The sequence below is a fragment of the Haliotis cracherodii genome, unplaced genomic scaffold, assembly GCF_022045235.1.
Source record: "Haliotis cracherodii isolate W230 unplaced genomic scaffold, xgHalCrac1.p SCAF_3, whole genome shotgun sequence".
NCBI lineage: Eukaryota > Metazoa > Mollusca > Gastropoda > Lepetellida > Haliotidae > Haliotis > Haliotis cracherodii.
The window spans coordinates 1186628-1207816 of NW_027266286.1; the positions used below are offsets into that span (position 1 = coordinate 1186628).

At 42.1% G+C, this 21189-nt stretch overlaps 2 protein-coding genes across 3 annotated transcripts in view; one reads left to right on the forward strand and one right to left on the reverse strand.

The window, feature by feature from the left end:
• The window catches only part of LOC139473796 (activating signal cointegrator 1 complex subunit 3-like), a 228620-nt gene that overhangs the window by 183182 nt on the left and 24249 nt on the right, over positions 1 to 21189 (forward strand). The window lies entirely within an intron of this gene.
• Positions 1063 to 20084, reverse strand: LOC139474761 (serine-rich adhesin for platelets-like). 2 transcript variants are annotated; one of them, XM_071257883.1, is made up of 5 exons: positions 19983 to 20084; positions 15968 to 16402; positions 12266 to 12436; positions 9556 to 9640; positions 1063 to 5390 (listed from the first exon to the last, which is right to left on the reverse strand). In XM_071257883.1, the coding sequence occupies exons 1-5, from the start codon at positions 20032 to 20034 to the stop codon at positions 3524 to 3526; spliced, it is 2610 nt and encodes an 869-aa protein (XP_071113984.1). In that variant the 5' UTR covers positions 20035 to 20084; the 3' UTR covers positions 1063 to 3523. The 2 variants fall into 2 exon arrangements, with proteins under 2 accessions (XP_071113984.1, XP_071113985.1); XM_071257884.1 differs by lacking the exon at positions 12266 to 12436.

Consider the following 21189-nt stretch of genomic DNA (forward strand, 5'->3'; position numbering starts at 1 on the left):
TCGATTGGTGAGAGATCAGGGGAGCGAGCCAGCCAGGGGATGACATTCACGTTGTTTTGTTGAAAAGAATCCTGAACAAGTCGAGCAATATGAGGCGTTGTCATGTTGAAAGGTAATGCCTGGGCCATGACGACCCAAAAATGTTAGCACAACAGGGCCGATGATCTCGTCGGGGTAGCGCTGTCCATTGAGATATCCCTCTACCACTATCAAACAGTACCTCTGTCTTGCTGTAATCCCACACCATACCATAACGCTGCCGTCCCCGAGCCGATCTTCTTTCATGAGACAATGATTTAAATAACGTTCACCTCAAATCTGTCCATTGCCGTGGCTGAGGTGAAAACGAGAATCGTCAGTGAATAGAACTGGGACGTCTGGCAGGTCTTCTTGCGACAATCCCTGCACATCTGAGGCGACGACCTCGGGTTTGTGAAGATATCCGTCGAAGGCCAGGGATGCTTCTTGCAGGCTCTGTTGCTGGTTGGAATCGATTTTGTAGGTGTGTTGTTCGAATCCAGTTGTCTTGTCAATTATTGGTTATGTGTGGCCTGCCATTCCAAGGATGGTCTTTGACTGCATTTGTCTGTTGCCAACATTGGTGTTTCTGTGGACATTAAATTGTCTTGCAACATCATGTTGACTGGATCCTGCTTCAAGCATACCAATGGCTCACAGATGCTCATTTTCGGACAGGTGTGGCAAATCGTAATGTTGAATAATTGGGTAATTTTGTTGTTTTTCTGAGTGGTTGTCAGCACGATGCTAAACAATACATATCAAATCCCGCTAACGCACGTGTTTTTATACCCATGCTTGGGTAGTGAAATGCATGGGGCTTGCATAAAAGCTTTTCTGTAGCAGTTGCATGTTTGTGACTTGATTCCATACATGTACTACAATATTGAAAACCAAACTTTACTTGTTTGAAAAATACACTAAAATATTGGTGTCACAGGAACTTTTGTTGTTGAGAATATGTTTGCTTTTTGAGAAAAAATGATAAATTATTTATATATTTTTCACATATTTATTTAGAAAATACTGAAAACATGAGTAGAACAATGGAAACAAACTTCCGAAGAATATTAAAACATGAAGGCAAGTCTCTTGAGGGTAATATTTACAAATGATTGCACATGGAATATGAAGGTAAAACAACAGAAACATCAGTCAACAACAAATACACCGACTTCAACTACTACAGAATGCTGCTGAATCATCACAAGAACCCGCAAATTTGAACGTATAACCCCGATTCTAGAGAACCTACACTGGCTGCCGATACCTGCACGACTTGACTACAAACTTCTTCTCTTTGCCTACAAATGTGTCAACCATCTAGCTCCAGCCTACTTGACAGAACTGATTCCACCTTACAAGAATGTGCGCTCTCTGCGGTCCCAAAACCACCTCCTTCTATCAGTGCCACCCGTGAAGACATCATCATTGGGCATGCGATCCTTCGCCTACACAGCAAGCTCCAAGTGGAATGAACTCCCTCTCTCCATAAAGACTTCCTCATCACTCTCCTGCTTCAAAAACCCCATCAAGACCCACCTGTTGTAGAAACACTCCCAATGACTATAGGTTTCATTGCAGCACACAGAGCACTTCTGCACAGTGAATGCAGCGCTATACAAATGCATATATTATTATTATTAAATAAATAACAGGATCAAGAGAAACGATATGTCCAGTAAACTACGGTTATATGAACTCAAAGGGACCACTAATTTTAGTTCCTAATAACCGTATTTCGTTACAAGCAAATGTACAATATATATACAACAAATGGCCATGATTTAAGGACAAGTTTAATATTGGTCAGTTCATTCATTAATAAGCGTGTTCGTTATAATAGTAGTCAAGAGTATACTCTCATTGGACTGCTTGCCAGAAATATTTGGGCCTTAGATGGAATCACCTGCTATAACCAAGGGTCTTGTCTGAAGTATGTTCTGAAACACCATGGTACAAAGTGTATACCTGTCTAACATCAGCAATGAACACCATGGCTGTGTGGTCAGGTTAGTCTTGATGCTGGATGTTTTGAGGAAACTCACATCTTTTACTGTTATATGACACCCGGGGTGTGTTGCAAAGCGCCAATCGCTTGCAAGCAATGTACAGCGATTTCAGCCACTTGCAATTGTACTAATTGCTGACTGATGTCTTGACTGGATCAACTGGTAAAAGAGGAAAAGGCGGCTAGCACCCCATCATCCTCAGTCTGTTCCCCATCTTCAAAGTAGTCATAAATTTCTTCAGTTTGTCATCAAACCTCTTGTATTACATTCTTCATTAGGGGAAGGCAACCAAGAGTGAGTTGCGCCGTGATTTTGGAAGAGTGCGCAAGTGCTTCGAATGAATGAATGAGTATGGTTTTACGCCGCTTTTAGCAATATTCCAGCAATATCACGGCGGGGGACACCAGTAATGGGCCTCACACATTGTACCCAAGTGGGGAATCGAACCTGGGTCTTCGGCGTGACGAGCGAACGCTTTAACCACTAGGCTACCCCACCGCCCCACAAGTGCTTCGAGCTGTTGCAGACCCCGGGATCAGTGATTAATTTGCTAAGCAATACGTGGCTTGCAACGTGCCAATGTTTGCTTAAAGATCGGAGGACACGTACATTATGACGTCTGGTGCACTTTCTAATCAACCAATCAGCTTACAGGCTCCTGAATTCTCAATTCTAGTGAGCGAAGCGTTCAGACAAGCTGATTTCTGTGTCTCAGAAACCAATATTATCTTTGAAACCTTATTCGAATTGCGGCTTGCTCAGATCTACACACAGATAGGTATTGCTTATCCAAGTAAAATAGCCGATTTCAATGAGACTGTTTGAAAATATATACAGAGATAAATATTTTTCTCACTTATTCTAATAAATCAGTGGCTACAATGTCTGCTGGGATGAGTGAGTGATTGAGTGGGTTCTGTGGCACAACAACAGTCTGCATCACAGTGGCCTGATCTGATTGTAAACTGACCAAGTCTGAACAAAATGAACACTTCACGTTGGAAGTGTACAGGCACAGTGTCAATGCTTAAATATATTTTCAACTAATTGCACACATCAAGTGAAGGAGTCTTAACAGGTACTACCAACTGAATGAGCTCCGTTTTCATACATTTTGGCCAATGACTGAAATGAGATGAATTACAACATATTCTGCAAGTGTCATCTAATATGCATCAATTTGTCAGTTTAAAGTACTGTTTTGTCTTGAGGGTTCTTCATTAGGGCAAGGCAACCAAGTGGTAGTTGCGCCACCATTTTAGAAGTGCTTCGAGCTGTTGAAGACCAAGGGATGAGCGAAATATATCCAAACATCAATTTGTCAGTTTAAAGTACTGTGTTGTCTTGAGCCTGGAGTTTCGACACCCGCCTAGCAGGCACACCAGATTACACTGTGCAATGTGTATGACGGAAGGACTGGCACCCAGTCTTGATCCTATGCCCACCTGTGCAGGAGGTGTCACAGTAACAGTGAAGACAAACTACAATGTTGTTTATAGCCTTTCGTTAGAAAAGAACTCATTTTTATCCAAGGGACTTTTTGGATTATCGTGTTCGACCTTCTTCCTGATCTGTGATGCGACAGAGGAGGGGAAGATCGACACACACCCCTTCAGTGATTCATACGTGTCGTTCTCCATCATAACAAGCTCATCATCGAGATGCCGATGGGAGGAACTTGTTGCAACAGCTCCAGGTTGCTGCTTCAAGGTCGTCTGGGCTTTGACCCTGCCCTGTAAGTCATCCGGTATTGTTTTGGCAATGACCTTTTGAGCAGCAGGTTTTTTGTTGGATGTTGCCAACTGACCCTTGTTAATGTCTTCATACAAGTTGTTGTTGACCATTACCAAGACATCTTCCTCGGAACTCGAGCTGGGATGGATCAGCAAATCTGTGTCATCACTTCTAGTTCGGTTCTTTCTTTTGAGTGGTCTTGGGATTTTAGAGGATTCATCAACAGAAAAAGAATGTTTGTGACCAACTTTTGGTTGACTTGTTTTGGACATTGGTTCGGGCTCATCCTCTTCGGCTGGGTTTGAATCCTGTCCAGGCAGAAACACGACAACAACCGCACTGGAGTTGGACTCATTGTGGGGGGGGCATGCTGGGGTTTCTGGGTCTGGTTCATAAGGTCGTCCTCCGATGAGGTTTTCATAAGGTTTGTCAGAACCTGAACTAATGGTTAGCAATGATGCTGTGGAATTTGTCCTTTCCGAGGTAACATTTTGGTAAATCTCCTTGTCATCAACTGTAGATGCTGCTGAAGACACACTGTGGAGCACTGGCCTGAAAGGCACGTTACTGATCACAGGCGATGAACCCAAATGATTGTCTGGCCTTGTCCTTGAAGGAGATACACTTTTCCTCTGGTTGTCTGCCCTTGTTTTTGAAGGGGGTAAACTCAGCCTCTGATTGTCAGCCGTTGTTTTTGAAGAGGGTAACCTCGTCCCTTGGTTGTCTGCCCTTGTTTTTAAAGAGGGTAACCCTGTCGACTGGTTGTCTGCCCTTGTTGGGGATAGATTTGTGTACTCTTCCAAGGGTTTCCCTTTATTATCACTGCTGTAGCTACCCTTTATTTCTATCTGGTTCACATAGATCTCTTCATCGTCACTCTCTTGACCATATTTTGGTGATGGCACATTTTCAAACTCCTCCTCACTCACTTCAGTTTCAGAATTGTATACAGAATTCACAAACTGCGAAACATGCATATCAACATCATGGCTATCCACGCCATCTTCAGGCCCAGTATCACAAGATTCAAGGGAGATTACTTCCACAGACTTCTGCCTCACCAGGCTCAAAGAGTGACTTGTGGTCTCATCCAATGGTGTCTTTAGTTCTTCATCAGAAGATATCTGCTCTACACTGCGGACTCCTTCTCTTGTTGATGTGGAACTTGTCACAGCAGCAGTTAGACTTTGTTCATCACCATGGCCTGGATGATTCACAGAAACATCAGCGTGGGAATCGGCCGTGGCAGCGGTGCCGTACAGGTCATCAGACGGCAAGTGACTCTGTTGTCTGTTTGTGCAACAGGCAGCCACGTCATATGTATCATCCTTTTCGTCAACATCACCCGATGGTGCTACAACTTTGCTCACACTTACATGGGCAACATCATACTGACTTTTGTCCTGAACACTGACCATGGTGCTGGGGTCAAGACCAGTGTCTCTAGCCAGTGCATAGGTTTCAGTCTCTAGTTTCAGGACATTTTCTGTGGTGGTTTGGGATTTTTCTTTTTTACACAGATCTTCGTCCATGTCTTCATAGGTTACAGTTTCCGGGGTCCAGTCCATATGAGTAGAGGCTTTCAATCGGTCTCGCTTGCGTCTTTTCTTCGATAACTGTTTCTTCCTGCAATCACAATAAATATAATGAACATTATTTCAGTTATATGTGAGAGAAAAGCCCAAAGTCTTGCAGGTCAAGGTTGTACAAAACAACCTTGACTTGGTCGATGCATGTCATTGTATCCCAATTGGGTGGATCAATGCTCATGCTGTCAATCACTAGATTTTCTGGTCCAGACTTGATTATTTACAGACCGCTGCCATACAGCTGAATTATTGCTTAGTGCGGCGTTAAACAACAAAGAAATAAACAAATAGCACTGTGACTGTAGTAAGTCTGTGTTAAGGTAGGTAAGTGCTAAGATCGCTTTGTACAACAGCACCCTGGCATTTATGTAAAGGATAAAACATAACACTGAGGTTTTGCTTGAACATGTAAACCAAAAACATTAGGTTACATTTCAAAACATATCAACATAGATACTCTATTCATATAGTTTATATATATGAGAGAGGTGCCATTGCCGCGAGACGATCTATTTATGGAGTCATGTCATGTTGCTTGTGTGTTTTAACGAGTCAGCAAATAGTTTATCTGTTATAAAATTGGTTTAGCTACACCATCTGTTCAATTTCGGAGCCCAAACAATTCATGGCAAAAGATTGCATCGGTTGAAGTGAGACGACATTTTTGCAACTGTCTACTTGGTCCAAGGGGTGCTACTTTCATGTACAACACGAAGTTCAATGTGATAAGTAGGAGCAGCGATGACTGTAGTGATGATCTTTTGAATGTGTTGTTCATTAGTGATGCTCGAACCTTAATAATTCCACGACACTTGCGCTACGAAGTGATATTCAGTATACTATCTCTATTCCAAACGTATTTGTTCTCGAGTCCTGTGATAGGCAACTGCAATAACTCACAGACTTGACTTGGCAAGTAAAATAGGTGAATAGTACAGTTTTGAGATGCATGTGTATATGTATCTCTGGTGTTTTTGTGAAACGTAGTCATGAGGAGACGTTGCCGAGCACAGTGGCACAGTGATACTGACGACCAGGTGCATTAAAAAATAGTTGTGTTTAAAAAAACTGTATTGTTATTAAATGAGTGGACGGGCTCCGTGGTCTAGTGGTAGAGCATTCACCCAGAGAAGGCAGGGGGTTCGATCCCCGGCAGTGTCATACCAAAAGACGTTACAAAATGGTACTTGTTGTTACCCTGTTGGGTGCGTCTGAGTGGGGTATTCATGTTCAACTGCGGCATATTATCTCAATGAACTAGTACTATAAATGGGCATCAGTCCGGACTAGTATAAGCAGCCACACACACACACACTCGTGCATGCACTCTGCTATATAAATGCAATAATCTTGACGTGACGTTAAACCCCATTTCACCTCACCTCACCTATTAAATGAATTATCTCCTTACGGGCGAGTAATAAAACAAATTGATAACATGTAAACTATATCTTGTTGGCGTACATGTACTCGCAAAATATTTTTAAAAAGAATTGTGCATTATAAGTGCCTCTGTAGCCAAGTGATTCACTCAAGGCTACAGACACAAAAGTTACACTTAGATCTCTCTGGAGGATGTTAGTCATTTGATATGACGTCATTCGGCCCATGTCCTTAAGTTAGCATTGTAATATATGTCATATAGATTGTGATCAAATGCAAAATAAATCTCTGGGACAGAATAACTGTCCTTGGGTTATTCTATAGAATTTCTTCGGCAGTCTGGAGATTAAATTATCTTGAGAACAGAAGAAGCTCTAATAAGGATGACATCACTTGAGGCTGATATCACTATGGTGAAACCCACGAGCACGGGTATGGTGCTGACAAACTTAGAAACTTAATCAGGACCAATCACAGGTTTCTTACAAATTGCAGTGACTAGATTCCTCAGGCAGGAGGAGGAGGAGGTGGAGAAGGAGGTTGCATTAGGATTCTATATTACATGAAACATATCACAGAAACTGGAGCCATACATTCAGTGACTGTGGTGTGGACAATGCAGAATATTATATGTATGCTTCAGTCAGTCATGACCTGATTGAACGAGGGAATGGATTTCTCTGGTGATTGGATAGCAGTTAGCTAGTGTCCCAGATCGGCAATATAACTTGAATAAAACAACAGTATTAGTCATCCAATGAGATTATTTCACATTTAGGTCAGAAAGGTCAACAACGGGCGGATTTTCTTTCATAAATCGTAGTAATAGCACTCCCAAATATTGGCATACATTTGTTGGAAATTGATAGCGCAAACACTTCTGGGAAATTTATGAGGCAAAGTCGTCAGACTGTTAACAGACTACCACAGACAGAAAAAACACAATATTTTGATGAAATTACAGGCAATGATGTTGCATCAGGACAAACACCCTTTATATCCCTTTAGCATGTTTTAGCTAAATCGCGTCAAGACTGCGTCATCCCTGAAGATTGGTCAGATTAAACACATTGCCAAATAGTCAAGCTACTGATCATTCATTTTCAATATCTGTTTGTGTTTATCTTAAATGATCTTTGACCGAAAGTGATATGGGTAGATTGTGAATCTTTTTATTGTTATTGCCCTGTGTATCCATCGAGGCCAAAGGATACAGGGGTCAATAAAAAATACTTTGCGTATGTTCAGCTACTTATTCCTGTGGGTTAATGAAGTTAATATTTAAATCAACCGAAATTATTAACTGACAATTATGACTGATTGATCGTGATTTTAAAACTAAATATTAATCTCATGCTAGCTACATCTAGACACAGTATTTGTTTTGTGCTTTTTAGAAAAATCAAAATTCAAATGAGACAAATTTGAATGAATATTCTCTCAAATTGTTTGTTTGTTCTATAAATGAAGGCCAAGGAAGCATGTTAAATGAGTATGGATAAGGAGAACTTTGTGGTACTAAGCCATTGTAAGTTGACAGATTGTGTGAGTGTTTAACATTTAAATTTAATAGTTGCTATATTCAAATTCTCAGCTTCTCAACACCTTTGTTTGTTGTGTTTTGCATTATTTCTGTTTCATGTGCAACTTCTGTTTTTAAAAATAATCAGTTATCATGTTGACTTTTGACATTTGGGCATTAATTTGGGGCGGGGGCAGATATAGTCAACGCATAGTCTGTCTGCCCGTCCGTAATCATTTAGTTTCCAGAGCATAACTCGAAAACCTGTCAATATCTTTCAACAAAACTTGGCAGGTATATCAAACAGATCTTGAACTGGTTCCTTTTGCTATTTTTGGACTTTTGGCGTTTTTATTTTCCACGCTTTCCTTGGAAACAATTTGTATTTAGTCTCTTTAGGGGTAGTTTTCGTTTCCGGAGCATAACCCGAAAACATTTCAATATCCTTCAACAAAACTTGGCAGATATATCAAACAGATCCTGAAGTGGTGCCTTTTGCTATTTGCAGATATTTTGCATTTCTATTTTTCTCCATTTCCATGGAAACAATTTTGACTTACTCTCAAAATGTGGATTTCATTTCTGGAGCACAACTTAAAATCCTTGAAAGACTATACATCCAAACCTGGTACATGTATTAACCAAGGGCTGAAGTGCTGCATCCAAACCTGGTACATGTATTAACCAAGGGCTGAAGTGCTGCATCCAAACCTGGTACATGTATTAACCAAGGGCTGAAGTGCTGCATCCAAACCTGGTACATGTATTAACCAAGGGCTGAAGTGCTGTGTTTTGCTCTATAGGAATTTTTCCAAATTACATTTGTCCCTGTGTCCATGGAAACAAGTTCGACTTAGCTGAAAGGAGGTAGGTGTTGTTTTCTGAGCAGAGCTAGATAAACTAGTCAACCTTTCTCATCAAAACTTGGTACATGTATTAATCAGGGGCTGAAGTGCTGCCTCTTGCTATTTAGGAATTTTCTTTTAAATATTTTTTGTCTGTTGTTGTCTGGCAACAAGCTTGATTTGACTCTGTTTCTATGGGTGTGTCTGACATAGAAATACAAATTGCCGAATCCAGATTCCATTCTTGTTTTGATTGCTCAATAACTACTCTGGTACACAGACAGATGAGATCAAAATTCTCTCAATGTAACAGTCAGATGATTTGTTCTTAGGGGCGGGGGAATTGTCATTCTGATGACTCTTGTCACCCTGTGAAATGCATTGACCATGCATCTATTTATGTTTATTTAATTATATTTCTTTATGATGATGATGATGATGATGACAGTTACCTGTAAATCAGCCAGAATGTTACGACAGCTGCTCCCAACACAACGAAAGCAAGACACAACATTATGATCGCAGCAATCATGGTCCCTGCAAATATAAAACACATTAATGAGCCTTTGTAGCTGAAAGATAGGCTTTGTATAGTGACTCTATCTTACTTGAATGTGCATCTCAAATTATCAATGCCCACCTTGCCAAATTGACAAAGTATGAAATAGTGTATCAGTTGTCCACAATGGCTCCTCAGTCTCAACAAAATCCCTGGGGTACGTTCAACAAAGTGATCGCCGCTCTAAGGTGATCGTAACTCCTATACTTTAACATAGACTTCAGACAGTCGTAGCACTAAGGTGATTGTAACTCCCATACTTAAACATAGACTTCAGACAGTCGTAGCACTAAGGTGATCGTAACTCCCATACTTTAACATTGACTTCAGACAGTCGTAGCACTAAGGTGATCGTAACTCCCATACTTTAACATTGACTTCAGACAGTCGTAGCACTAAGGTGATCGTAACTCCCATACTTTAACATAGACTTCAGACAGTCGTAGCACTAAGGTGATCGTAACTCCTATACTTTAACATTGACTTCAGACAGTCGTAGCACTAAGGTGATCGTAACTCCTATACTTTAACATTGACTTCAGACAGTCGTAGCACTAAGGTGATCGTAACTCCTATACTTTAACATAGACTTACGACAGCCATAGCGCTAAGGTAATCGTAACTCCTATACTTGAATATAGACTTACGACTGTCATAGCACTAAGGTGATCGTAACTCCTATACTTTAACATAGACTTCAGACATTCGTAGCACTAAGGTGATCGTAACTTTTATACTTGAATATAGACTTACGACTGTCATAGCACTAAGGTGATCGTTACTCCTATACATTAACATATACTTCAGACAGTCGTAGCGCTAAGGTGATCGTAACTCCTATACTTTAACATAGACTTCAGACAGTCGTAGCGCTAAGGTGATCGTAACTCCTATACTTTAACATAGACTTCAGACAGTCGTAGCGCTAAGGTGATCGTAACTCCTATACTTTAACATAGACTTACGACAATGGTAGTGCTTAGGCGATCGTAACTCCTATACTTTAACATAGACTTACGACAGTCGTAGCACTAAGGTGATCGTAACTCCTATACTTTAACATAGACTTACGACAGCCATAGCGCTAAGGTAATCGTAACTCCTATACTTGAATATAGACTTACGACTGTCATAGCACTAAGGTGATCGTAACTCCTATACTTTAACATAGACTTCAGACAGTCGTAGCACTAAGGTGATCGTAACTTTTATACTTGAATATAGACTTAAGACTGTCATAGCACTAAGGTGATCGTAACTCCTATACATTAACATATACTTCAGACAGTCGTAGCGCTAAGGTGATCGTAACTCCTATACTTTAACATAGACTTCAGACAGTCGTAGCGCTAAGGTGATCGTAACTCCTATACTTTAACATAGACTTCAGACAGTCGTAGCGCTAAGGTGATCGTAACTCCTATACTTTAACATAGACTTCAGACAGTCGTAGCGCTAAGGTGATCGTAACTCCTATACTTTAACATAGACTTCAGACAGTCGTAGCGCTAAGGTGATCGTAACTCCTATACTTTAACATAGACTTACGACAATGGTAGCGCTTAGGCGATCGTAACTCCTATACTTTAACATAGACTTACGACAGTCGTAGCACTAAGGCGATCGTAACTCCTATACTTTAACATAGACTTACGACAGTCGTAGCACTAAGGTGATCGTAACTCCTATACTTTAACATAGACTTACGACAGCCATAGCGCTAAGGTAATCGTAACTCCTATACTTGAATATAGACTTACGACTGTCATAGCACTAAGGTGATCGTAACTCCTATACTTTAACATAGACTTCAGACAGTCGTAGCACTAAGGTGATCGTAACTTTTATACTTGAATATAGACTTACGACTGTCATAGCACTAAGGTGATCGTAACTCCTATACATTAACATATACTTCAGACAGTCGTAGCGCTAAGGTGATCGAAACTCCTATACTTTAACATAGACTTCAGACAGTCGTAGCGCTAAGGTGATCGTAACTCCTATACTTTAACATTGACTTCAGACAGTCGTAGCGCTAAGGTGATCGTAACTCCTATACTTTAACATAGACTTACGACAATGGTAGCGCTAAGGCGATCGTAACTCCTATACTTTAACATGGACATACGACTGTCGTAGCGCTAAGGTGATCGTAACTCCTATACTTTAACATAGACTTACAACAATGGTAGCCCTATGTTTGCTTTGGGGAACAGGTCCCAGATACAGTTGTGGTTCACCCCTGCCATGATGCATCTATTCTTGTCTGTTTTTAAAACTTGGTCCACTGAAACTTGCCTCAGTCATAAAGATGTAACAAATAATGTTTTGGTTGAAAACTTTAGCCAGTTCTAGAGCTGTTCAATCTGAGCAGGGGTGGTCTGGTAGCCTAGTGGTTAAAGCATTTGCTCACCACGCCGAAGACCCGAGTTCGATTCCCGACATCGGTACAATGTGTAAAGTCTATTTCTGGTGTCCCCCGCCGTAATAATTCTGGAATATTGCTAAAAGCTGCGTAAAATCCTACTCGTTCACTCACTCAATCTTAGCAGTGTTACTGTCATGTTGAAGTGATCTTCTAATTTATGTTACATACTTACCATTTTCTCCATGGGCCATGGATGGGGGGCTGGCGCTGGGGCTGGGGCTGGGGTTGGGGCTGGGGCTGGGGCTAGGGCTAGGGCTGGCGTTGGTTGTCTGTAAGTTCAGAATGTCGTAGCCCAGGAAAGATTCTTCCTCAGACTTTGACTTACAGGTGAAATTAATATTACCTGAAACACATGTACACAGATATAAGAAGAGTGGTGATGTGGCTACATGGACCTCATTGATTTACATTCTTGACTTTAGCCTTCAACCATCCTGACCCACGTCCAAAATCCTAGCAGGACAACTATCTTAGCACATCTACCTTAATCAACATCTGTCTTAGCCAACAACAGTCTTAGCACAACAATTATCTTAGCACAACAACTATCTTAGCACAACAACAGTCTTAGCACAACAACTATCTTAGCACAACAACTATCTTAGCACAACAGTCTTAGCCAACAACAGTCTTAGCACAACAACTATCTTAGCACAACTATCTAAGCACAACAACAGTCTTAGCATAACAACAGTCTTAGCCAACAACTATCTTAGCCAACAACTATCTTAGCCAACAACTACAGTTAATCTTAAGAATAACGAGAACGTGAATTAAATGCGAAAAATCTGAGTGGTCTTTGCATTATTGAAACTTCGCATTTATGTCTAAAAAATGACTATCAACAATAAGATGGCCTCATTTCATACTTTTAGTAGCGGAAAAACCAACTTGAATATATACACAAACACGGTTTATTGAGCAGCAGTTGTAACAAGTATATAACAATGTCATTCAAAGAAAAGGAATTACATAATAGGCATCAAGGGTTGTACCCACTCGTGTCAAACTAATAAGGCCGTCCAGCAGTCCAGACAGGCACCACCCACGCAACACTTTGTCAAAGGCGGACACGACCCAACGCGCACCGATAGGCTTCATCACACTCCCCAGATATACAGCCTTTTTGTTGTCATCTGCCTTCAATTTTTTTTGAAACCTTATCCGCATACTAATCTGTGAACTGTTGTTGGTTGAGTGAGTAAGTGAGTTGGGTTTAATGCCGCTTTTAACACTGTGTCAGCTTAATGTGGGAGGAAAGCCAGAAGTGATGCAGGTCTCAGACATTCACCACTTCGGTGAAACCCACGAGCACGGGTATGGTGCTGACAAAACTAGAAACGTAATCGGGGCGAACCGGGATTCGAACCCACAATCATAGTTTTCTGGCGTGCCCAAGGGACGCAACTCTGCACAGCGAGTCGCGGCGCCTTAGAAGAATGGGGCGCCTTAGAAGAATGGGCCACCTGTGCCCCCTTATTGCCTTTGAACTTCCTTAATGCCTGTCAACAGAATAAACGTATAAACTGTGTGTTGTTTTTAGGAAAGAACTGTTTATTGTTTATATGGAAGTGCTCTTCTCGGCATTTTTGCTAGGGTTCAGCAGTCGTATTAATTTGGAGACGCATTAATTTCCAGATTTACAGTATCTCAGCTCACTCACTCACTCACTCACTCACTCACTCACTCACTCACTCACTCACACACTAAAACTGGTATAAACTGGTATAAACAGATGTAGCCATGGTAGAAACAGATGAAGCCATGGTATAAATAGATGGAACTTCAGTATAAATAGATGGAACCTCAGTATAAATAGATGGAACCTCAGTATAAACAGATGTAGCCATGGTAGAAACAGATGAAGCCATGGTATAAATAGATGGAACCTCAGTATAAATAGATGGAACCTCAATATAACCAGATGGAGCCATGATAGAAACAGATGGAGCCATGGTATAAATAGATGGAACCTCAGTATAAACAGATGTAGCCATGGAAGAAACAGATGAAGCCATGGTATAAATAGATGGAACCTCAGTATAAACAGATGGAACCTCAATATAACCAGATGGAGCCATGATAGAAAGAGATGGAGCCATGGTATAAATAGATGGAACCTCAGTATAACAGATGCCCATTTCAACTGTCCCCTGCCATGCTATTGCTGGAATATTGCTTAAAGCGGTGTAAAACCACACTCACTCACTCACTCACTCACTCACTCACTCACTCACTCACAGAATCGCTGTAGGGCAAGGCAATGTATATTTGCGTTGATGTTATAGTAATAATAGTGGGATGTTACAGAAGTAATAGTGGGATGTTACAGTAAAAATAGTGGGATGTAACAGTAGTAATAGTGGGATGTTACAGTAGTAATAGTGGGATGTTACAGTAATAATAGTGGGATGTTACAGTAGTAATAGTGGGATGTTACAGTAATAATAGTGGGATGTTACAGTAGTAATAGTGGGATGTTACAGTAATAATAGTGGGATGTTACAGTAGTAATAGTGGGATGTAACAGTAATAATAGTGGGATGTTACAGTAATAATAGTGGGATGTTACAGTAGTAATAGTGGGATGTTACAGTAGTAATAGTGGGATGTTACAGTAGTAATAGTGGGATGTAACAGTAATAATAGTGGGATGTTACAGTAGTAATAGTAGGATGTTACAGTAATGAGTGAGTGAGTTTGGTTTTACGCCGCTTTTAGCAATATTCCAGCAAATATCACGGCGGGGGACACCAGAAATGGGTTTCACACATTGTACCCATGTCGGGAATCGAACCCGGGTCTTCGGCGTGACGAGCGAACGCTTTAACCACTAGGCTACCCGACCGCCCCGGATGTTACAGTAGTAATAGTGGGATGTTACAGTAGTAATAGTAGGATGTTACAGTAATAATAGTGGGATGTTACAGTAGTAATAGTGGGATGTTAAAGTAGTAATAGTGGGATGTTACAGTAGTAATAGTAGGTTGTTACAGTAATAACAGTGGGATGTTACAGTAGTAATAGTGGGATGTTACAGTAAAAATAGTGGGATGTTACAGTAAAAATAGTGGGATGTTACAGTAATAACAGTGGGATGTTACAGTAGTAATAGTGGGATGTTACAGTAGTAATAGTAGGATGTAACAGTAATAATAGTGGGATGTTACAGTAGTAATAGTAGGATGTTACAGTAATAACAGTGGGATGTTACAGTAGTAATAGTGGGATGTTACAGTAGTAATGGTGGGATGTAACAGTAATAATAGTGGGATGTTACAGTAGTAATAATAGGATGTTACAGTAATAACAGTGGGATGTTACAGTAGTAATAGTGGGATGTTACAGTAGTAATAGTAGGATGTAACAGTAATAATAGTGGGATGTTACAGTAGTAATAGTAGGATGTTACAGTAGTAATAGATGGATGTTACAGTAGTAATAGTAGGATGATACAGTAATAATAGTGGGATGTTACAGTAGTAATAGTGGGATATTAAAGTAGTAATAGTGGGATGTTACAGTAGTAATAGTAGGATGTTACAGTAATAACAGTGGGATGTTACAGTAGTAATAGTGGGATGTTACAGTAGTAATAGTAGGATGTAACAGTAATAATAGTGGGATGTTACAGTAGTAATAATAGGATGTTACAGTAGTAATAGTGGGATGTTACAGTAGTAATAGTAGGATGATACAGTAATAATAGTGGGATGTTACAGTAGTAATAGTGGGATGTTACAGTAGTAATAGTGGGATGTTACAGTAGTAATAGTAGGATGTTACAGTAATAACAGTGGGATGTTACAGTAGTAATAGTGGGATGTTACAGTAGTAATAGTGGGATGTAACAGTAATAATAGTCAGGTGTTACCTGCACCAAAGACGCTGAGATACAGATGGCCGTTCTGCGTCAAGTTGTGGAACGCCTCCAAGGTGATAGTTCTTTCTGTTGTGTTCTTCCAGCAGTGCTGTGGTATGATGGATTGTGAGGAGTTTCCCGAATGTATCAAACAGTCAGATCCAGTCAAATTATTTTGCATTGTAGGCAGATCTAGACCATACGATATGATGGCAGGCGTATTGTTTTTTGTCATGTCGTATGTCACACCGATAGAGACACTTCCAGGGCCAAGGTTTTCATTTGTCGGTTTGAACCTCTTTAATGTGACATAGAAGTCCTCTTGTGATTGAAGTTTACAGGAGCAAAGAGGAGCAGTAAATTTCGCTCCCTCATCCATGTATAATATCACGGGGGTCTGGGAGCTGTTTGTCTCCTGGTCGGTACACATGGGAATGAGACGAGAGGCTGGAAAAGGAAGAAAAATACAATTAGTTGCTGGTTCGGGTCCAAATTGAGATTTAGTGGCAAGCTAGGAACATTTTGTATTTATTAGACAAATGAAGTATTTGTAAATTTCTTTTGCCGGACCTACACCTATGTCCTAGCCTCTGACAACTCCAAGGCTATATATACTACAAAGAGTCATAGGTCTTCATAGGGGTTATTTCAACAAAATATTAATTTATGTTAGATTTAAATAATGTCTTTGGTATTTATCTTCTCTCTGTGCTGGTAATCTAAATAAATCGGGGCGGTCAGGTAACCTAGTGGTTTAAGCGTTCATTCATCACGCCAAGACCCGGGTACGATTCCCATTTCTGGTGTCCCCCCTGCCGTGATATTGCTCGAATATTGCCAAAAGCGTCATAAAACCATATTTACTCACTCACTCACTCTAAGTAAATCATAATGTCCAATATTTGTAGTTATATTTGCAGATAACAGATTAACTTCTACAGCAGCTGCTATGTATTATTATAAATCTTTACATGATGATGGGACTCATCAGACTCAGTACTGTCCGCAATTAGTATCATCAGCGTCTTTACTTGTGTCGTTATTTTAAATACAAAAAATAAAGCAATAAAGAATTCAATTGACATGCAAACATCAACCTATTTTTCATTCGGGAAATCAAGTCGCAAGCAGAAGCCTGTTGTCTTGCACTTGGAGGTACGCTACTGCATGTAATGATTCTTGCTGACAAAGCCAACCACATGTTTATTGCACCTGTGGACATGGATTGACAGGTGTTTATTGCACCTGTGGACATGGATTGACAGGTGTTTATTGCACATGTGGACATGGATTGACTGGTGTTTATTGCATCTGTGGACATGGATTGACAGGTGTTTATTGCACATGTGGACATGGATTGACAGGTGTTAATTGCATCTGTGGACATGGATTGACAGGTGTTTATTGCACATGTGGACATGGATTGACAGGTGTTTATTGCATCTGTGGACATGGATTGACAGGTGTTTATTGCACATGTGGACATAGATTGACAGGTGTTTATTGCATCTGTGGACATGGATTGACAGGTGTTTATTGCACCTGTGGACATGGATTGACAAGTGTTTATTGCATCTGTGGACATAGATTGACAGGTGTTTATTGCATCTGTGGACATGGATTGACAGGTGTTTATGTACCTGTGGACATTCTTCTGATTATAAAGTAATGACTCAGAAATACGAGTGATAGCGACATAAAGTAAAAATATGATAGATCTGCTATCTTCAGACCTATTCTCCCCAGGAATCTCAATCGCTTAGTCAATGAAATCGATGAACACGGTGTCCCACAACGAGTAGAAACATCCTCTGTAGTTTTATACTAACACCAGCAGGAAGTGTCAACACGCCACACACACCAGGGCCACTGTGACTGGTCAGTGCTGCTGCTGTTCCTATAGTTTACAGTTTGGCTTACGGGAGGAATGGTACTACATATGTATTGACCGCCTGTGTGGTCTAGTGGTAGAGCGTCCGCCCTGACAGCAGAAGGTCTGGGGTTTGATCCCCGGCTGCGTCATACCATAAGACGTTAAAAGATGGTACTTGTTGTTACCCTGTCTGGGGCTCGGGAATTAAAGGGCTAAAAACAAGGACTGGTCGGCTCGGAGTCAGTATACTGTGTCTGAGTGGGATATTCATGTTAAACTGTGGCATGGTATCTCAGTGGGCTAGCACTATAAATCGGCATCAGTCCGGACTAGTACAAGCAGCCACACACACACATACATGCATATCACTATTTAAGTGGGGGCGGTCGGGTAGCCTAGTGATTAAAGCGTTCGCTCGTCACGCCAATGACCCGGGTTCGATTCCCGACATGGGTACAATGTGTGAAGCCCATTTCTTGTGTCCCCCGCCGTGATATTGCTGGAATATTGCTAAAAGCCGCGTAAAACCATACTCACTCACTCACTCACTATTTAAGTGCAATAATCTTGGACGCGATGTTTAACCCCACTTCACCTCACCTCACTACACATGTATCATGAATGGGTTCCTTTGAAAGACCTGGGATGCATCAGCAGGACATGTAATTCATTTGATGATAGTAAATGCATCTGTATGTCCGTGCTCTGTGCTCACGGGGCCAAGTCATCATCAGCTCAGTCAAGTGGACAGTGTGCATACACATCACATTCGTCACATTACCATCTCATCCTACCGGGTACCCATTCACTGCTTGGTGAACAGAGGCATGCCCCTGGCCCCAGATGGAACTCGTGTCAACTCGTCATACCCCAGACGGGCAGTCAGGTAGCCTAGTGGTTTAAGCGTTCACTCGTCACGCCGAAGACCAGACATGGGTACAATGTGTGAAGCCCATTTCTGGTGTCCCCCATCGGGATATTGCTGGAATATTGCTAAAGGCAGTGTCAAATCATATTCACTCACTCACTAACTCATGTGTGTCATATCTCATACCTAGATGGAACTCATGTGTCATACCCCAGACCCAGATGGAACTCATGTGTCATACCCCAGACCCAGATGGAAGTCATGTGTCATACCTCATAACCAGATGGAACAAGTGTGTCATACCCCAGTCCCAAATGGAGCTCGTGTCATACCCCAGACCCAGGTGGGACAAGTGTGAGACTTACCGTGCCCTAGGTGGGACTCGTGTGTCATACCCCCTACCCAGGTGGGACAAGTGTGTCATACCCTCTACCCAGGTGGGACAAGTGTGTCATACCCCCTACCCAGGTGGGACAAGTGTGAGACTTACCGTGCCCGAGGTGGGACTCGTGTGTCATACCCTCTACCCAGGCGGGACAAGTGTGAGACTTACCGTGCCCCAGGCGGGACAAGTGTGAGACTTACTGTGCCCCAGGTGGGACAAGTGTGAGACTTACCTTGTCCCAGGTGGGACAAGTGTGAGACTTACCTTGCCCCAGGTGGGACAAGTGTGAGACTTACCGTGCCCCAGGCGGGACTCGTGTGTCATACCCTCTACCCAGGCGGGACAAGTGTGAGACTTACCGTGCCCCAGGCGGGACAAGTGTGAGACTTACTGTGCCCCAGGCGGGACAAGTGTGAGACTTACTGTGCCCCAGGCGGGACAAGTGTGTGACTTACTGTGCCCCAGGTGGAACAAGTGTGTGACTTACTGTGCCCCAGGTGGAACAAGTGTGAGACTTACTGTGCCCCAGGCGGGACAAGTGTGAGACTTACTGTGCCCCAGACGGGACAAGTGTGAGACTTACTGTGCCCCAGGTGGAACAAGTGTGAGACTTACTGTGCCCCAGGTGGAACAAGTGTGAGACTTACTGTGCCCCAGGTGGAACAAGTGTGAGACTTACTGTGCCCCAGGCGGGACAAGTGTGAGACTTACTGTGCCCCAGGCGGGACAAGTGTGAGACTTACCGTGCCCCAGGTGGGACTCGTGTGTCATACCCTCTACCCAGGTGGGACTCGTGTGTCATACCCTCTACCCAGGCGGGACAAGTGTGAGACTTACCGTGCCCCAGGCGGGACAAGTGTGAGACTTACCGTGCCCCAGGCGGGACAAGTGTGAGACTTACCGTGCCCCAGAGACGTGACAGCCAGGAGAATGTACAGTGTGTTGGCCTCCATGCTGCTCGGTGATAGTAGGTCCTTGCGACAAGCTGGTCCACCGACAACACACAGACAAGAAACAAGGAAGTGTAACTAGCCAGCTCTGCCTGCCAGGATATGACGAGAGGGAGGGTCGGATGTAGATCAGTCATACACAGCGACAAGAACCAAAACCAGTCCTCACTCAGACTGTCTGTTTAGAAGTATTTCCATATTTCAAAGAAACATGTTTTTATTTTTAAGTGGTGAAAAGTTTCAATTGTTTATTGTTGTTGTAATGGTTGTCAATATTTGCCATCAGTTTTTTTCAACAAATTAGGAAAGTTTTTAGTTGTTTGTTTTATCAGAAAATAATATTAATGTATATATGATGAACATGCATGGAGTGTGTGCTCAACTGTGTAATACTTCCTATATCACCACATTCACCTGCTTGTTATCCCAGGTGGGACTGTGGTTAGTTATTACACACGTATTCACAATCAGAGCTAACTGAGTTCAGCTGAAGGAGGCTGTTAAGGGAAGAATTGTGTGAAGAGTGTATTCACAGCAGATATAGGTCATAGTATTATTCTGTATGAATATTTGTCTCTGTCAATACTCAGGTAGTTCCTGGGTCCCCTGTCCACAATATTGGGGCCGACACGTGATCTGTAGATGTCTATACAACTCACACTGTTGTCAGTTACCTGCAATCAGGACTCACTGTGCGTTGTGGGCAGCCACCTGCAATCAGGACTCACTGTGTGTTGTGGGCAGCCACCTGCAATCAGGACTCACTGTGCGTTGTGGGCAGCCACCTGCAATCAGGACTCACTGTGTGTTGTGGGCAGCCACCTGCAATCAGGACTCACTGTGTGTTGTGGGCAGCCACCTGCAATCAGGACTCACTGTGCATTGTCGGCAGCCACCTGCAATCAGGACTCACTGTGTGTTGTGGGCAGCCACCTGCAATCACGACTCACTGTGCGTTGTGGGCAGCCACCTGCAATCAGGACTCACTGTGTGTTGTCGGCAGCCATGCATGACTTGATCGCTCTTCAGATTTAAGTCGTACATGCAAAGCTGTGTCAGACACTCCCTCACTCACTCCACCACAACAATATGGAGGAGAGTATGCAATGCTGTGTCAGACACTCACTCACTCAACCACAACAATATAGAGGAGAGTAT